This window comes from Poecilia mexicana, unplaced genomic scaffold (assembly GCF_051168715.1).
Source record: "Poecilia mexicana isolate PSO_F unplaced genomic scaffold, ASM5116871v1 scaffold_8, whole genome shotgun sequence".
NCBI lineage: Eukaryota > Metazoa > Chordata > Actinopteri > Cyprinodontiformes > Poeciliidae > Poecilia > Poecilia mexicana.
The window spans coordinates 1955051-1971837 of record NW_028263377.1 but is presented as its reverse complement, the minus strand read 5'-3'; the positions used below and the strand labels follow the sequence as shown (position 1 = coordinate 1971837).

The 16787-nt window shown below is 34.8% G+C and overlaps 2 protein-coding genes across 2 annotated transcripts in view; both read right to left on the bottom strand.

Moving 5' to 3' along the window:
- Positions 1 to 1120: 1120 nt before the first annotated feature.
- On the bottom strand, positions 1121 to 11677 carry acer1 (alkaline ceramidase 1). Its single transcript, XM_014971917.2, has 7 exons — positions 11401 to 11677; positions 8052 to 8164; positions 7828 to 7942; positions 6517 to 6655; positions 5043 to 5180; positions 4814 to 4951; positions 1121 to 3914 (listed from the first exon to the last, which is right to left on the bottom strand). The coding sequence occupies exons 1-7, from the start codon at positions 11405 to 11407 to the stop codon at positions 3737 to 3739; spliced, it is 828 nt and encodes a 275-aa protein (XP_014827403.1). The 5' UTR covers positions 11408 to 11677; the 3' UTR covers positions 1121 to 3736.
- Positions 11678 to 14202: 2525 nt separating this feature from the next.
- Positions 14203 to 16787, bottom strand: part of myo1f (myosin IF) — a 30772-nt gene continuing 28187 nt past the window's right edge. The window contains exons 27-28 of the mRNA XM_014971918.2: positions 15960 to 16120; positions 14203 to 15357 (exon numbers count right to left, since the gene is read on the bottom strand). Coding sequence (XP_014827404.2) covers positions 15281 to 15357; positions 15960 to 16120 — 238 coding nt within the window. The 3' untranslated portion in view covers positions 14203 to 15280. The remainder of the gene's footprint in view (positions 15358 to 15959; positions 16121 to 16787) is intronic.

Genomic DNA, 16787 nt, shown 5'->3' with positions numbered 1-16787 from the left:
TATATTGAACTATAAACAAGAAATCAAACATACTCATATTGTAAAAGTGTATTCCTAGGAGTGAATGAAATAACACAAATATAATGGCTAAATCAGTTATTATTCTGACAACTTATGATTAAGTTTTTAATGAATGACCTTAATTGCATATTTTATTTAACAGATAATAACGCTTGAGTCCTTTTTGTTGTAATTAGACAAAATAGATAGTGGGATATTTGATTTTTTTATTTTTATTTTTTGTAGAGTTTTTGTAGATTTTTTTGTAGATTTAATTTTTATTATATTAAAAAAGAGACAACCACACTTTAATAAAACTTTCGGATGCAGTTCAGTACATGTGCTCCGTTTCCTAAACTGAACGTTCATTTGCCCAGGATAACGCTACCAGGGCGGCAGAAGTGAACAGATTCCTCTTGTAGCAGCAGAACGTCAGACCTGAGTCTGGCGTTCTCTTGCTGCCATCTAGTGGTGAAAAACAGGAAACTTTTCTCAAATTTTTTCATTGTGCTCAATCAGGACAACCTTGGTCCCATTTGACCATAAAACCAGTCAACATAAGGCCAGGAACTAGTTGTTTGTTACAACAACATGGTGTTTTTTAAGGGAGAATTAACCAAAGATTAATTTAGAGCCTGTTTGGATTAGAGAAAATCCACAGTAAGGTCAAAGTTGTGCAGCCAACACAAGTTTATTAAAGTTGCTTGTTGCATAATCACTTCACCTATGTAAACTTTTTATTTGCACTTTTCAACAGCTTTGACTACTTAGTTTGATCCTAAGTAGTTCCTGTGGAATGTGAGTCTGTGTGTGGAAAGGATCCATTGTTGTATTTATAATTATCACAAAGTCTCCCTGAATGGTAAAAGGACTGAATTTCCAATCATTTTTGACCACTCAAAGCACTTTACACTAGAGTCACATTCACCTATTCACACTCATGGGGTTAAGTGCCTGCCCAAGGGCACATGGAAGCTGGAATTGAACCTGCAACCTTCCGATCACAACTCTTCCCACAGAGTCACAGTCACCCCTCTAAATATCATACAATCCAACAAATAAAAGTTTTTAAACTCTACTGCTCTATTTTCTAAAAAGTGAAGACCAAATAAACATATGATATATTTCTGAAAACAATTTATTTAAAATGAGACGACTCACCTCACATTGACAGCTCATTCTGGTTGTTATTGCTGTAAACCTGCTGTACACTGAAGGATCATTAACATAATACACAAACATGTTTCTGTAGTGAATCACTTCAGAAAACCAGCAAACAAACACTGAATCTCAAGAAAAGCAAAACTTTCATCGAAGAATAAGTCGATATCTAACATAAATACAAGAAACCCACCAAAAGAAAACAGCATTACAATAAACACTCATTAAAAAAAATCTAACTTACAGGTTTTTTTCACAGAATTAATTTTCATAAAAACACATTAACATTTTTAGAAAACAGAATATCATTTTCATTTTTAAACATCAACATGAGGAACGCTCCAATATAAACTCCCTTTCACAGTCAGCAGTCATGCCATATACAATACTTTGATTTATTTTAGAGCATTATATTTTAAAATTAGTGTCAAATAAACAAACAATAATGAAATTAAATTAAGTAGTTCACACATTCAGGTACTAGAACACAGAAAAAGGTAAGAAAAAAATCAACAAAAGGAGAATTTAAATCAGTCATATTATTAAATGTTAGATTTTAAGTAGATTTCATATACATAGTAATTGATAAAAAGTTCAAACAAAAGTTTAACTTTTTCACAATATGCAACCAGGGTTAGTGTAAAAATGCAAATTAGAAGGTAAAATGTTATTCTTTATATATGGAACCAAATCAAGATTTCTCAATATTTGTAAGAAAAAAAAAATATATGTGAAGGTTGATTATTGCTGTTAAATTCTTCTTAAGTTCTCAATAAGAAAAGAGTCAAAGACAGAAAGTCTTTATTAAAACAATAACACTATGAAAAAAAGCTTTATGATCAGAAAAACAATAACAAAAACAATTTATTTGCCTGAGATGTATAGAAAAATAAACTAAATAAAACAATCTAAATAAATAAATGGGATTTCGATAAAACTTCCAGAGAATAAATGAAATCAAAGCATTTTTCAGTTTTGTTGTTTGTTATGTAAATCAGAAATAATAAATAATGGTAAAGATGGTAATTCTAAATAATTTGGTAATTTGGTAAAGAATGGCAATGGCAGTATTACAGTTGAAGACAAATATCTCACACAAAATTAAGAAGTGATAAATAAAAATAAAATCAATTTTTTGCAATGGAATGCCCTAAAACCTCCCAAAAAATAAATAAAATTATTCTAGCAAGATGGGTCACAACCAGACTGGGAAATTTGCTCAAGCATCAGTAATATTAAAACTCTTTATATACATTCGGAAGAATCACGTTTCTGGCCATCTTTTGAAAAACTACTAAACTTACTAAAAAAATACATTAAAATATGATCAATTATTAAAGTAAACTAGAATTTAATACCTGAAGTTAAAATATAAAACATCATTTCAGTGTACAAGTGACAGTTGGTGTGTGCCGGTTCACATTTAAAAAACTGAAACGCTAAATAAAATGTTACAATGATTACTCCCATTTTCAGATAAATTTTTTTTTAAAAAGACACTTTGGTTGGATTTTTTATTTTTATTTTTTATTTTTTGCCAATAACTGATGACTATCTTTGCAGCATATTGAGCAAGTGGCTTGTTTTCTATATTTATCCCTTTTTGCAAGTGGATCCTACTGATTTTTTGTAACCTCTTTGCAAACTATGATCTGAACTGAAGGATGCAAAATACTGCAAGGACAACTGGACGAACTGAAATAAAAAAAATTAATCACTTCTTCACCATCACAAGCTGGTACAAAAAGCTGGAGTAAATTTTCCCCTGAGAATAAGGAAATGTAAACATAGCAGCAGTGTTGGCTATGCTTCGCTAGCCTCTTTGTCTGCTTCAGGGCAGCTTTTAGACTTTTTTCTTGCTGCTTTTAATGTTATTAAAGGAATAATTTAAAGACATTAGCAGTCATTATTTTTATCTTAGCTAACTCTAATTTTAAAGATTTTGGTCACATTCAAGCATCTTCAAATGTTAAAATGTTTTATATTAATTCACTTTAGTACCATTTTATACATGTTTACAAAGCAAAAAATTAGCATCAGATTCTGCTGTACTGTTCTTTACATGTAATTAAACATTGCAACAATGTTTAATTGCAACAATTAAACATTGTGGCAATGTTTAATTGCAATGATGTTGCAATATTTAATTACTACTAAGCTAGTTTTCTACTAGCTTAGTAGTTTCCAACTACTAAGCTAGTAGTTTCCTACTACTAAGCTAGTAGTTTTCTTAGTAGTTTTATACTGCTAAGCTAGTAGAAAACTTATCTACTAGCTTAGATAAGTTTTCGCTATGCAGCACTTGGGTACAAATTTTTTTATACTGTAAAGTGCTTCAAATTTTCTTTTTGGTGCTTAAACAAAAACCTCTTTAGAGGAAATACTGAGATGAATGTTTTGTCAACAACTAAACTCATTATCCTCTATGATTATATTGTTTTGGTGGCTACAGATATACATTTAAATGCTAACTTCAGTCTAAGCAGTGACATTTATCAGTAGGATTCAGATGCGAGGCAATTCAGTTGTTAAGTGAACATTTGACAACAAACGAAATGCCAGGGGTAATGATTCGTCAGCACCGTTTTTGGGTCTTTGGAGAGCTGGAGAGAACAATGTGGGGGAATCCAACGGCCCATTTATCACAGGGCCAGTACTCCAGTCCAGGCAGCGAATAAGGTATTTCATTGCTGGCATCCAGATAAGCTACCAGCGTGCTGCCATAGGCTACAGCCATCACAATGAGAATGTGCCTGAAAGACAGATAAAACAGAATATGCACAATGATATCCTGCTTTCTGTAACTTAAATTGTTTATCTGCCATTAGCACATTGAGCGGTGCATACGCAAGGTTGATTGTCTCTTTTTGACCAGGACCGGTACGTTTCTTCAGACAGAAATAATAGAACTGGGCAGATTTGGGGAACTCAATCGTATCACAGATGATCTTTCTCACATTATACTGTTGAGACATAATGATAACAAATATGTTGCTTTAACCCTTTCATGCACAGCAGTCACTGCAGCGGACAGCTGTTCTAGAAGCCATTTTCTTTTGCTTCTTGTGGATTTTTATGTTAGAAATGCACACAAACCACTGAAGTGGACACAAGCATTAATGTCTATGGACACAAGTGTATCGTACAACACATTGCGAACTACTGGCCATCAACTGCAAGTGCAAGAAATTATCTAATATGGTCGACAGACGTAAAAACAAGCCGACCAACTCAGGAATATCCAAGCCCCCACTTCTACTGTAGAAAACTTTTGCAGGTAAAAAAAATATATATATTGTGACATCAAGTAAAAACTAATACTACTATTTTCTCCAAATAACAACTTTGCATTTGGAGAAAATTACAACTAGAAAGAAAAAACATTTTTTTATTCCCTCCTTTTTTGTGTTTTAAGAAAATAAAAATACTGGAAAGAAATCAGGACATAAAGGATCTAAATTAATGCATGAAAGGGTTGATAAGAAAGAGGATTGCTTTTTTACATTGATAAATTAAATAATTTCTAAACTGTCTCAGTAAGGTTACCTTTGTCTGACTTTAAGCTTAATCTGAAATGTTACAGAAAAGCACAGCCCTGTTTTCTGTGAGTAAAACAAGTCTGATATATTCAGGAAGTGACCAGAGGTCTTACCAGATCCCATGAAGGTAGCAGAAGTTTAACTGCTGCCAGAAACTGCAGCACAAACGGTCGCTAATCCAGCAGGAGATGGCGAGGACCCACAGAGCCACCGACAGCTTGGCCAGACGTAGAGCCTTCTGGTCAGTGCAGCTGAGGTCAAGAAAAGATCTGTCGTCACACTGAAAGCAAAAAGCTGTGTGTTTTGAAGTTTCACAGAATGAAAAACCTTATTTTTATTTACCATCTCATCTCCACAGCCAAGGTGTACAGAAGGTGGAGGCCAAAACAGTTTAAGGCGTAGGCGTTGGCCGTGGGTTTGACAAACGATGACACAGTAGTAATGACAGTGATCAACAGGACGAGCCGCGAAAATGTAGACCTGTGGTTGGGAAGCCAGTAGAGGAAGTTTCAGGAAACATTTAGGAATATTCTATTTACATAATGCTCAACTGAAAAAAACAAATGCATGAAGGAAAACGAGGGTTTAACACGAGAGAAGAACGACGGATCTGTGTAACGCAGAAGCCTCAAACTAAAATGAACTGATAAAACTGTAATGATGTCTCATTATTTGAGGGTCACTTGCACAAAAACACCACAAATATTTCTGAAACTAACATTTTAATTCAAAAACTCAATAATAACATGACAATACCCCAAATCATGTACAACTAATCATGTTCATAAATGACCAATTGAAGCTTGTCAGTAAACTAACAAATAAACACGCTGGCACTTTCTTTCTTTCCAAACTCTGACAGCTCTTCTATTATTTATTTAATAATTATCAAAATAAAAACTCAAACCTAAGTAAAAGTATTTGTTTTGTCTGTTAGTGCGAATAGTTTTCATTGCGTTATTTGCTCGAATAAAAATGAGGTATACAGTTTCTCAACTTTTGAGTCAAATAGTTTTTATTTCATTGGTTGAGAAAATGTTTTTAGTCTGCAGACATTAATGAATGGCTGCACCAAAATTTGACTTTCAATAAAAATGTTATTTTAGTTCCCTCAGTTCTTCCTATTTTGAGCTTTTTTGAGGTTTCTTGTCTCTTTAAATCCAAATAAGCCGTTGCTGGCCATGCACCCTAACTCAACGCTTTATACTTGCACATGAAAATAAATACTGCAAATAGATACACAATTATATAACTGTATATCTTTGACCCTGAATCAGACCCAAAAGCAGAAGAAATGGAGCCTTTTACACAACAAACAAGAATGCAGCAAGTGGCTTCTGGATGGTAAGTCAACAGCAAAATACTTGTCTTTTCTGTCAAGTGTTTTGCTGTAAAAACACTTGATGGAAAGTGTTGAACAGGTGTAAAACCAGCTGACCAAATGTACTGGAACTCGACCGGGGTTGCTAGGTAATGGGGCTGGGCTCGGCTGGGGTTGCTAGGTAACAGAGTAATGCCTGGGTTTTCCAGACAGCTTTTTCTTGAGGGCCAAATCTGTACCTTTCTTGAACTCCAGGTTGAAACAACACAAAATTATTCCCCAATCTAGAATAATGAATCTTGTTGTGTGGCTGCCTCTTTGGACAGGACAGGTTTTCACGGCGTACATAAACAGTTTTTTGTTTCTTCTTTAAAGGCCTATTGAGGTGTGTGTAGTTTTAAATAACAGTGAAAATACTAGCAGACTTTGTGCTAACTTGTCGTAGGGTAGGGCAGTGATTTGTCATCTGGTTCAGTGGTTTAAAGGTAAACTTACCTGTCTTTGATAAAAGAGGGAAACAGTTTACGAGGGAACCAAGTGGCATATCCCACAGCTAACACCCACAAGATGGAGAGCTCATCCAGCATCTGGCCAACGAAGCTAAGAGTCATGTGGAAGTATGCAGAGAAAAGTCCTGCAGAAAAACAAACTGTTACTGGAATATATTCCTGCTTTTCACAAACACATAAGATGAACATATGAAAACTGAGGATTTGTGGAGTTCTCACATCTCTAAGAGTTACAGGTTGACGTTTACAGCTATACTGAAAACTACAATAGATGTAAGATTACACTATGGTAGGACTTTTTTCAAAATCTGTATTATTGGTTTTGAACCATCTAAAAAGTATTGTAGTAAAAAGTGAATAAATACTGACACATTTTTGTAATTCTAAAAGCTTTTAGTATACATCTGATATTTTTTAATATCCATGCAGCCGTCCAGCAATGTTACTAGACCTGTTTGCATGTGTAACAAAAAACAAACCTAAAATTAATTTTGAAAATATATTTGGCTTTATAAATGTTTAAATATGAAAAGAGAGTGGTACTCTGACATAAAAATTAATCAAATTTAAACACAATAAATAAATAATAACTAAATAAATAAATAAACAAATAAAATCCTCCACAATATATTTATATTGTTTTTCACTGACCTTCCAATTAAACCTCATCCAAATAATTCCTATAAAATAAACAAACTGGAATATTTTTTAACACTACAGCCTTTATATTTTTCAACTGAAGACATTTTAATTAGCAATCCATGATTTTCTGTTTCTCTTGAGTACAGCTATGATGTGATTCCTATTCGCCATTCTTCAAAATGGGAAAGACAAGAGTACATGCTATTCAAGTAAAACAAATGAATGTTGATGTTTATCACTTAAACTTGTTCATATCAACAATCAGAGCATCAACAAAAAAAGTTTAGACAAGTCTAAATGTAACAAATGAGTAATTTCTGTTCTACTATCACAAATGTAAACAAGCAGATATTTAAAAATGCTGCAGTGAATTTAAGTGAACCGTGGGCTTTGGTGAAATAGAGCAGCAACAAAAACTCACAAGTGTGTTTGGCATAAAACAATGGTTAAGTATGGTGGAGGAGATGTAATGCTGTGGGCCTGTCGCTTTAAAAAACTCTAGATATACTTAGGGAAGATCAGAAAAATATTATAATGGTTTAGCCCAATGTTAGCTGTCTCCAGTATGTTTTTGCTGATTTTATTTTTATTTTACTAATATAAAAAATAGTAATTCAATGGTCCAATACAATCAATTGAATTAAAACGGACTTGCCTACAAAAATCATCATGATCCAGACCATGTGGATTGCCAGGCTCCTCTGCTTCGCATAGGGATGCAGCAGATAGAGCATTATAGGAGCAACAATGAAGAAGAAAAAGCTGCTGACCTGCAGGAAAACAACAAATCAACGAGCAAGAAGGGGCAAAATGACTTTAAACATCATCAAACTATAGAAACTGGTCATTTCTGCATGATGTGCTGTCTGAGGAGCTTACTGTGTTGAAATACTCCACGACATGTTCAGAGTATCTGTAATTGTCTTCACACCAGTCAAGTTCTGAGCTCTCATAGGCAAAAACGTCAGCCATCTTTTCACTGGAATAGACGCCTAGAAGAGGCAGCGAGAAGAAAGAGAAACATCAGAAAAATAAACATCAGGTGGAGCACACCTGTACCTGTACATATTCAAATAAAGCTGTGCATGCCATCTCCATCCCAACTGAACATTTAAATGTGTGGTTCATGAAAATCAGTTTCCATTTTCTCTGTGTGTTGATTTTATGTGTAAGAATTTTACTTCTTTTTGTTGTTAAAGCTGTGAGGTTTTTTTTTATTACTTTGCTCAGATAACACATTTACAAACAAAGCAGATTTAGATTTAAGCTGTTTTCACTTGATAGTCTACTAGACTATCAGCTTCAAATTACAACATTTGTTACATTTTCAGCTGGTGTGATTTCACACTGCACTGTGTCAAATGAACCAGACTCTTTGAAAAACCTGTTCACCTCCTTACCTGTGGTGGCGCTGCACCAAGAACTGCTGAAGGAAATGACAACAAAACCTCTAAAAATCACATAAGAGCAACTTCCTTCTGCACAAAATGTAAACAAAAATGGAGTAGCATCAGATTTTAGCAGTTGTAAGATTTTTCTTTTGTCTTTGGTAAAAGAGCACAAGCCATTTCTCTAGTCTCATGCTAGAGAGTCTCTCTAGCATGAGACTCTCACGTTTGTTTTGGTTGTATTTACCCAGAATGCCCTGCACTATAGTCCACTTCCTGCTCTTGGAGCAGTCTATGGTCTGCTTGGCATTCACATATGCATTCGAGTTTGCTTCAAACAAACTGAGACTGAGATTTTTAGGGTTTGGGTTTGATTATTGTCAGAAAGGGTGTTCCATACAGGTTCATTCTGCAGACATCATTCTTTAAAAGAAATGTAAAAGTTTAGAAATATTGAGATACCCCCAACTGGCTCCAAATTATCGGGCTGTTTTCCAGCTTAACGTGCTGGAGATGACATCCTGAGTTTAAGGGTTTTGCAGATTTCCACTGCATCCACATTAAATTTTAGGACCCGTCTATTCCTTTAAGGGTTGAGTAGATAAATTGATGCTCTAAATGGGCACTGCAACCCTTGTAACATAGAAAAACCTTGAATAAACACAATATAAAGCTGTGGTTGTCCTGCATGTTTAGGTATTTCCCTGATACAACACTCTTGACTTGTTGCACCAGAAGAGGAAATGCAATCATTTGAATCAGGTTTGCTGGAATCTAACCCACATAAGGTCAAAATGTACCGTATGAACTTTTGTCACTCACACATTTTCAATGAGCTGATAACTCAGCAATGAAATTAATCTTTGGCCTACTAAGTACACTCCCTATGTATCACTGTACACACAGGGCTATATATTACATTTTCATGTCAAGCATTTCAGTAATTTGTTTTTCTGTGTTTACAATCTGTCATTCAGTCTGGTCCTTCCTGTTTGTCAGCCTCTGATTAAACTGTCAACATTTTGCATTTTCTCTTTCTCTTTTTGTCCTCCTTTTTCTGAATGACTTGTGAAGGCACAAGTTAAACAAACAATTGCAGTTCTGATTTATGCCCGATGTTATCTTTTTTCAAAGTTAAAGTGTAACCAACCTTCCTGTGAAAGCATAACCCTACCCACAAACATTTTTTTAACAAAATTGCCAATGTGCTACGGAAATGCTAAAATTTCTGTTTTAGCATTTCCGTATTCTTTAGGCTACTTCCGGTGCGCAGTACGTTAGCAATGGCTCCTCAGTCGCTGTAGGACTATTAGTGATGTTTATATAATTATTCAGACATTCTCAAAAGCTCCAACAATGACAAAGGAATTAAGCTGAATGTGTCAAACTTCATAAAGAACTTCGAAGGTAAGTTAATAAATCGTTTAAGTGTTTACCAAAAGGCCTCATTTGTCTAACATAGCTAACATAGACAGCCTTACACAGGTATTATGTAAACGTTAAGTTTTTTATTTAACCTTGCAAGATATATGACACCAAGTGGCGTGGCCAAGGGTGGGGATGTATGGAGGAAGGCTCTGGTGAGAACGGTTGCCAATTTGGCGACTTTGTCAATATATTTAGCAACTCAAACCGCCTGCAGTCAGAGCAGAGGAGACCCATTCCACTCTGGATCCACTTTGCAAATCAATCGCACTTGTGCAAGCTGATAAATACTATCGATTAACGATCGCTATTCCAACTCCTGACTGGGTGAGATGGTTTTAAACGGGAATGAGGTAGACATCAATCAGGCTGTACCGTTTGTTACAAACATAAAACGTCAGCTGCAATAGCCACAGTTCACCCGAGGAGGGCAGCACTGAGGCAGTTTTAGACCGAACAGAATAAATAAGATTATTTGTTACGTATAATGAATAGAATATACTATTCTATTTATTCTATATTCTATTATATTCAGATTAGATTAGATTAGATTAGAATAGAATAGACTTTATTGATCACCAAGGGAAAATTGCGTATGTGTTGACAAGCTACTCCATCCAGGGTGTTAAATATTAGTAAGTACGAGTATAACCATAAGCTATATGAAATTTATATATATAATAGAATATAATACAATTTGATATATTATATTATACATATGATATAAAATGTAAGTGTGATGTAAGTAAATTAAATATGACTAAATATAAATAAATATAAAATATGGTAACAATAGCACAGAATTTAACAAATTTACTTCAAAATATATAAATATAAATAAGTGTCTGTGTGTGTGCATGTGTGTGTGTGTGTGTGTGTGTGTGTGTGTGTGTGTGTGTGTGTGTGTGTGTGTGTGTGTGTGTTGTTGGACTGTCATATTGTCCTACTCAGTCAGTCTGCAAACAATGTGAATGTTCAGGTCATTTCCATAAAGGCTATAGTTTTAAATCCAATCAACTTTAAGGTATTAAACATAATCTTCACCAATCCCACTTTGTGTATTAAAAATTGTTGTTGTTTTTGTGTGTGTGTAATAATACTCTATTTTCAGTAGTGGAAAATCACCATAATTAACAGAAATAAAGGTTTGAAAACAGACCATTTGTGGTGTCTCACTTGAGTTAATGAAATAAATGTTGTACATATGCACTAAATCTCCAGTTATTTCATACATACAATACAAACGTTACAGGTTAAAACACTTGTTCATCCGCTCTGTCCGTCAACAATGCGAATATTCACGTCATTTCCATTCATAAATGCTACAGTTCATTCATGGAGCCTAGCTGAAAACGTTACATACTTTAAAATCCAAACCAATATCGGTAATAAATGATCAGATTCGGGGTTCCTACCTCCCATGGTTGCGCTCCTCTGCGCTGCTCCGCTCCAGGTGGTGCAACAGGTGGATTGACCTGGGTGGAGGAGGACCGAAACCCTGCCGCTCTGTGACGGAGTGACGTTATCCGTTCATCAAGCTTCACGTCGTTAGGGTTACATGTCTTCAGATAAAAAAAAAAAGCATTAAAACGGATTCATCCGGAACTCGTTTTTCTCGCTTTTCCTTAACCGTAAAGCGGAGATCAGATCGAGGAGCGCACGGTTGGAGCCGGCCCAGCCTGCCTGCTGCCGGCATGAGTAATCCCCGGTCTTACCTTTAAAAACAAACTCGACCGGTCGAGCCGTCTCAGAAAAGGCTGTAAACGCAGCTTGTGGGTGGTTCAGATCTAAAGCCGGAGGAATTTTTTTTCTAACTGTGTGTTGGTTCCTGAAAAGCTGGAAAAGCCATTTGTTTTTTAAAAAAAGCATGTCTCATCCTACATCGTTACTTTTGCTTCAAGAAGTAACACTGCACGTTTAGTCTTCAGGGTTTCTGAACGTCCTCAGATGTTTTTCTGCCCCTGATTGTTTCCACACATACAAGGTGTTGGTGATTTTTATAAAGCAATTTCAATAATGTTTTACCAGCAATAAATAACAGAGAAGAACCATTTTAAATTTACACCCGTCACAAAAACACCCATTGTTTTCCAGTTTATAACTTAATACTTAAAATAACATTGCAAAGCAGACATATATGGAGAGCCATTTCAGCCAAAATTAAATAAACGAGTAAAATAAATAAATAAATGAGTAATTGGCATCTTTATTTCATTTATTAATTCCTGGATTTATTTTTATGGAGAGCCATATTAGCCAAAATTAAATAATTTCCCCAATTTATTTATTTAATTTTGGCTGAAATGGCTCTCCATTGACATAAGGCATTATTTTAGCAACAATACAATAACTTTTTAAGAACTCTTAATGAGAATGTGTTACAATTTTGAGATCTGCTTCTGTTTGCTTCATAGCAGCACAAATGTTTGATAGAATTAGAGAAATAGCAAGCTATGAAAATAATCACATTTCATTTATATTCTATTTGTGTATTTGTATTTATTTATATATTTGTTTAAAGAAGATACTTGTGTCCCATCAGTTCCTCTGAATTATTTTTGAAATTTTTTTCAACTCATCAAACTCAACAATGTGCCATCATAAACAGGGCTGGATGGATAATAATACTCTAGTTTTACTTCTGAATCATTGCGTAATAAAGTATGAGTAGATTTAAAGATCCTCAGCAGCATTGAGTGTTAGCATGCCATGTACATGAACATATTGAGCAGCTAAAGAAACAAGAGGATGTAACTGAATTCAGGAGGATTTGGTCAATCCAATTACAGCCGACTGCTGAGCTTTGAGCCGTTAAGAACTAAATAGTCTTAACATTGGTACAGATATTTTTTTTTCTTTAATTCAATTCAGAAATATTGATCCCAAAGGGGAATTAAATGTTGTAACTCTTGTTATTTGAAGATTCTTCAAAAAATAAATCATTAGAACCAGCACTATGTTATTGTAAAAAACATTAAATGTAATTTTTTTTCTGCTTGCTGCTTGTTTAGAATAACATACAAGTCCTTATATAAGACGTAGGAGAATTTAGACAAAATAATAGTCAATTTACTCTCAAAAAAGGCACTGTGTAACTAATAATTAAATGACTATTGCAATGTTTTGAATGTGTGAGTTAAGGTACAGAACATCCTTAAAACTGGGTAAAGAACAACCCACTTTGGGTTATTTTGCTAACAGAGTTAGCTCTGGATTGTGTTACATTTCAGAAAACTTTACACATTCATTTAATTATTGTGACTTGAGCTGGATGAGAGCAGTTAAAACCCACAGAGCAGCACTAACATCTTCATTCACTGACAAATTAAATAGAATGCAATTAACACAAGGTTAAGCAGAGTTCCACCAAGTGTGAATGATGAACAGTATTAGCTCTAACTTGTGCTAACTACCTGAAAAAAGCTACCTTAATAAACAACCTGTTTTCTAGTGTAACTAATGCCTATATATATATATATATATATATATATATATATATATATATATATATATATATATATATATATATATATATATATATATATATTTTTTTTTAATCATGGTATAATTGAGAGCTAGATGGTAACATTTAAATCCCCCAAAATCTGCAGTTATGATTTGAACCCAGTTTCTTTTGTGTTCCGTGCTAGGCTAACTGTGTCATGTTGCATCCAACAAAAACCTTAAAAACTCTGAATCTGGTTGTCAAGCAAGTGAAATGTGATCAAATTCTTACTCAAGATGTAAAACTGTTTAAAATATTGCCTGATTATATCTAGAATTTACAAAATAAATTGCAGTTAGCTTTAGCAGTAGTTTATGCTAACTGCTTAGCAGGTTAAAAGCTAACGTTAGCTTAAGTGAACAAACATGTTTTCAAGTGACTAACAAAACTCTCCAGCACTAACATTGTAGCTATAGGCTACATTCTTGGAGGAATTTCAGTGAAGTGTGAAAAGTGTTACATTGTTTGATATTATAGTCTGTTAAAAAGGATTAGCAAAAAAAATCTTCCTTTTAAATACAACTGAAAACAAGAAAAACACCAAATGTTGAAATAAAAGTGTTCTGCTTCCAAATATATGATTGATGATATGTGAGATTAACTGTCACAGTTGCTCAGTTAAACATATTTTTAACCATTTGGAGTCTTTTATTTGATTTCACTATACAATCATATTTGTCACTAATAAGAAAAAAGGAATCAAACGACAAGATACTTTAAAAATACTTGACTTTAATATTTAAAAAATAATCAAACATAAAACAAAGAAATGTTATTGTACAAATACCGTAATTTCTGGACTATAAGCTGCTACATTTTTTCACACATATAAAACACTGCGATGTGGCTGATATAAATGCTTTTCACCATAGAAATGCTGGACTGCTGTGTGATGAAGAGAACAAAACAAATTTTTCCCAAGACTAAAGTGACAACGGAAAAGAGACTGAGGAAGTGTGTGTAAGGCTATTCAATACCGACTCTGAAGAAGACGACGTTAGTGGTTTTAATGAACTGAAGGAAGATGAAGACAGTGATAAATTACTTTTCCTTTCTTTTTTAAGCAAAGGTGGTACAGGCACTGTTGGAAAAACCATTTACGGTCCATATTTCAATATTCAAATGCTCGCAATAGTCCGGAAATTACGGCATATCTGTAAATGAATTTTCTTCTGATTTGTTGCTGCAAAATCTCTTATGACTTACTATCAATGCAATATATACCCATGCAAATAATTTGCTTTAAGACGTTTGAAAATATATTCCTTGATGACAAAATACTAATAATCTTGACTTAAAAAACCCCAATAAAAACTACAATTTTCCTCTAAAACGATTTGATTTGATCTGAAGCAGGTTCGTTACTTGAGCGCCAAAGTATCAGTTAAGTTTATGTTTTTGTTGTAAAGCTCGTTTACTGCATGGAGGTAAATGCAGATTCCTTTTTGTTCAGTTCATTTTCAGCTGAAGCCCGGAGTTATTCTGGAAGATAAAGTCAAAGATCCTATTGACGGACCATTCAGAGAGGGAGATGAAACCAGAGCAGCTCATTGTCGTCCTGTTTTAACAATCATGATGACGCCTCCTGTCTTGTCTTCATACCTTATGCTGCCACAGGTAATTAGCCAGGGCTCAAATGTCAGCAAAATGTCACCCTTGCACTAGATCCTCCATGCAACTTTGAATAACTCTCAGGCTGTTTTTTTTTTTGTAAGCAAACAGGGTGTGCTGCCAGGGACAAAACACGCCTTGTTCTTGTTAAACACAAGAATGTCCATGAAAAGTCCTCATCAAATCTTCTCCACATAATTACCGGGGAAGAGACCTTCCCTTCCTCGAATCCTGCCGGTCCACCAGCCTGATGGATCTGCAGAGGAAAAACAAAAAACACCATCAATGTTCAAGCATTCAAAGGGCCAACTTTGAAGAAAAAAGTTGGCCCTCCATTTTTCTTCAAATTAAACTAAATTGGTGTCAAAGGCTGTGCTATCTTTGTGCCGCAACAATTTAGTTTATTCCGCTGTGTTCCCAGAGGTCATCAAAGGTCAACCAGCCAGGCCACACTTACACAATCAAGCAAATTTGTTGTCTTTCAACTAAGCTACAAATATTTTAGCAGCACAAACGTAGCATAATTAATTTCTATCAATTTTGCTGGATTTTGTTAAAGTGGGAGGGGAAGAACAGGTTGACCTCTGGAAACTTTTTCAAAAATAAATCTTAAAATAATAACCACAGCACAAACAATTTTTTTGCTGCGGCACCACATTTTGTTTGATTTTGTAAATGCGGGCTGGCCTTGTTGACCATTGATGACATCTGGAAACATTTATTAATATTTTTAAAATGATAGCAGCAGAAAACAAAAACTGGTGCTGCACAAACGTAGCACAAAAGTTTTGTTTAATTTGAAGAAAGTGTAAGGAGAGTCTTCACTCAGGAATTGCTTTAATCTGATTGGCCACATACCCTCTTTGACGAGGTCGAACACGTCGTTAGCCTCGAAGCTGATCTCGTCCGTGTCCTGTCCGATGTACTGATACAAGGCCCGGCAGCGCGGACCCTGAGGTCGTGGCTGAGGCTTCGGGGCAGGAGGCGGTCGATGGCTGATGCTCCTTTTCCTCTGCTTCCTATCATAAAACAGAACAAACCAGTAAAGGGGTGTAAATAGCACACAAAGAGGCAAACAATGGCAAACAAACAAAAGATGTAATGAGCTAAATAAAGCTAGGCATAGAAAAAGTACAAAACTGTGTATTTATGATGATGTTGGTTGGAATTCAAATTAAAAAAAATACCTTATTGATCCCAAAGGGAAATTCAATGTCAAATTCTACAGAGTTATTGTAGATGGTGAAAAGGAGTTTATAGAAAGTAAAAAGTATTTCTGGCCACAAGTGGGTAGTAACTAATTAGATTTGCTAGAGTAACATTAAAAAAAAAGTACTTCTTCTAGCTGTAGTTTTACTACATCATACTTTTTACTTGAATTTGAGTAGTATTCTGAAGTAGCAGAATTTTTTGCTTCTCTACCCAACTCTGTTGTTTATCCAATATGGAGTCAATGATGACATAGAAAGTAACATATGTACTGCTGCTGGAACTTGGGTTGCTAGGCGACGAGTGGGTTGCTAGGTGATGGGTTCCGTTAATCTCCTTGTTTTTATTATGTGTACCGTTCTAGTTTTCTGTCCCATAGAAAGTATTCCTGGTCTAATGCTTCCTTGTTGAGTCTTCTTACAGGGGTCTCAAACTCCAGTCCTCGAGGGCCGCTGTCCTGCAGTTTTTAGATGTGGC

What these genes read in the sequence shown, in the direction of transcription:
- acer1 (XM_014971917.2), bottom strand. An exon ending in CCCTCTTTTATCAAAGACAG is followed by an intron (nt 5,181 to 6,516) that starts GTAAGTTTACCT and finishes TCCCAACCACAG; the next exon opens with GTCTACATTTTCGCGGCTCG. An exon ending in TTGGCTGTGGAGATGAGATG is followed by an intron (nt 4,952 to 5,042) that starts GTAAATAAAAAT and finishes TCTTGACCTCAG; the next exon opens with CTGCACTGACCAGAAGGCTC.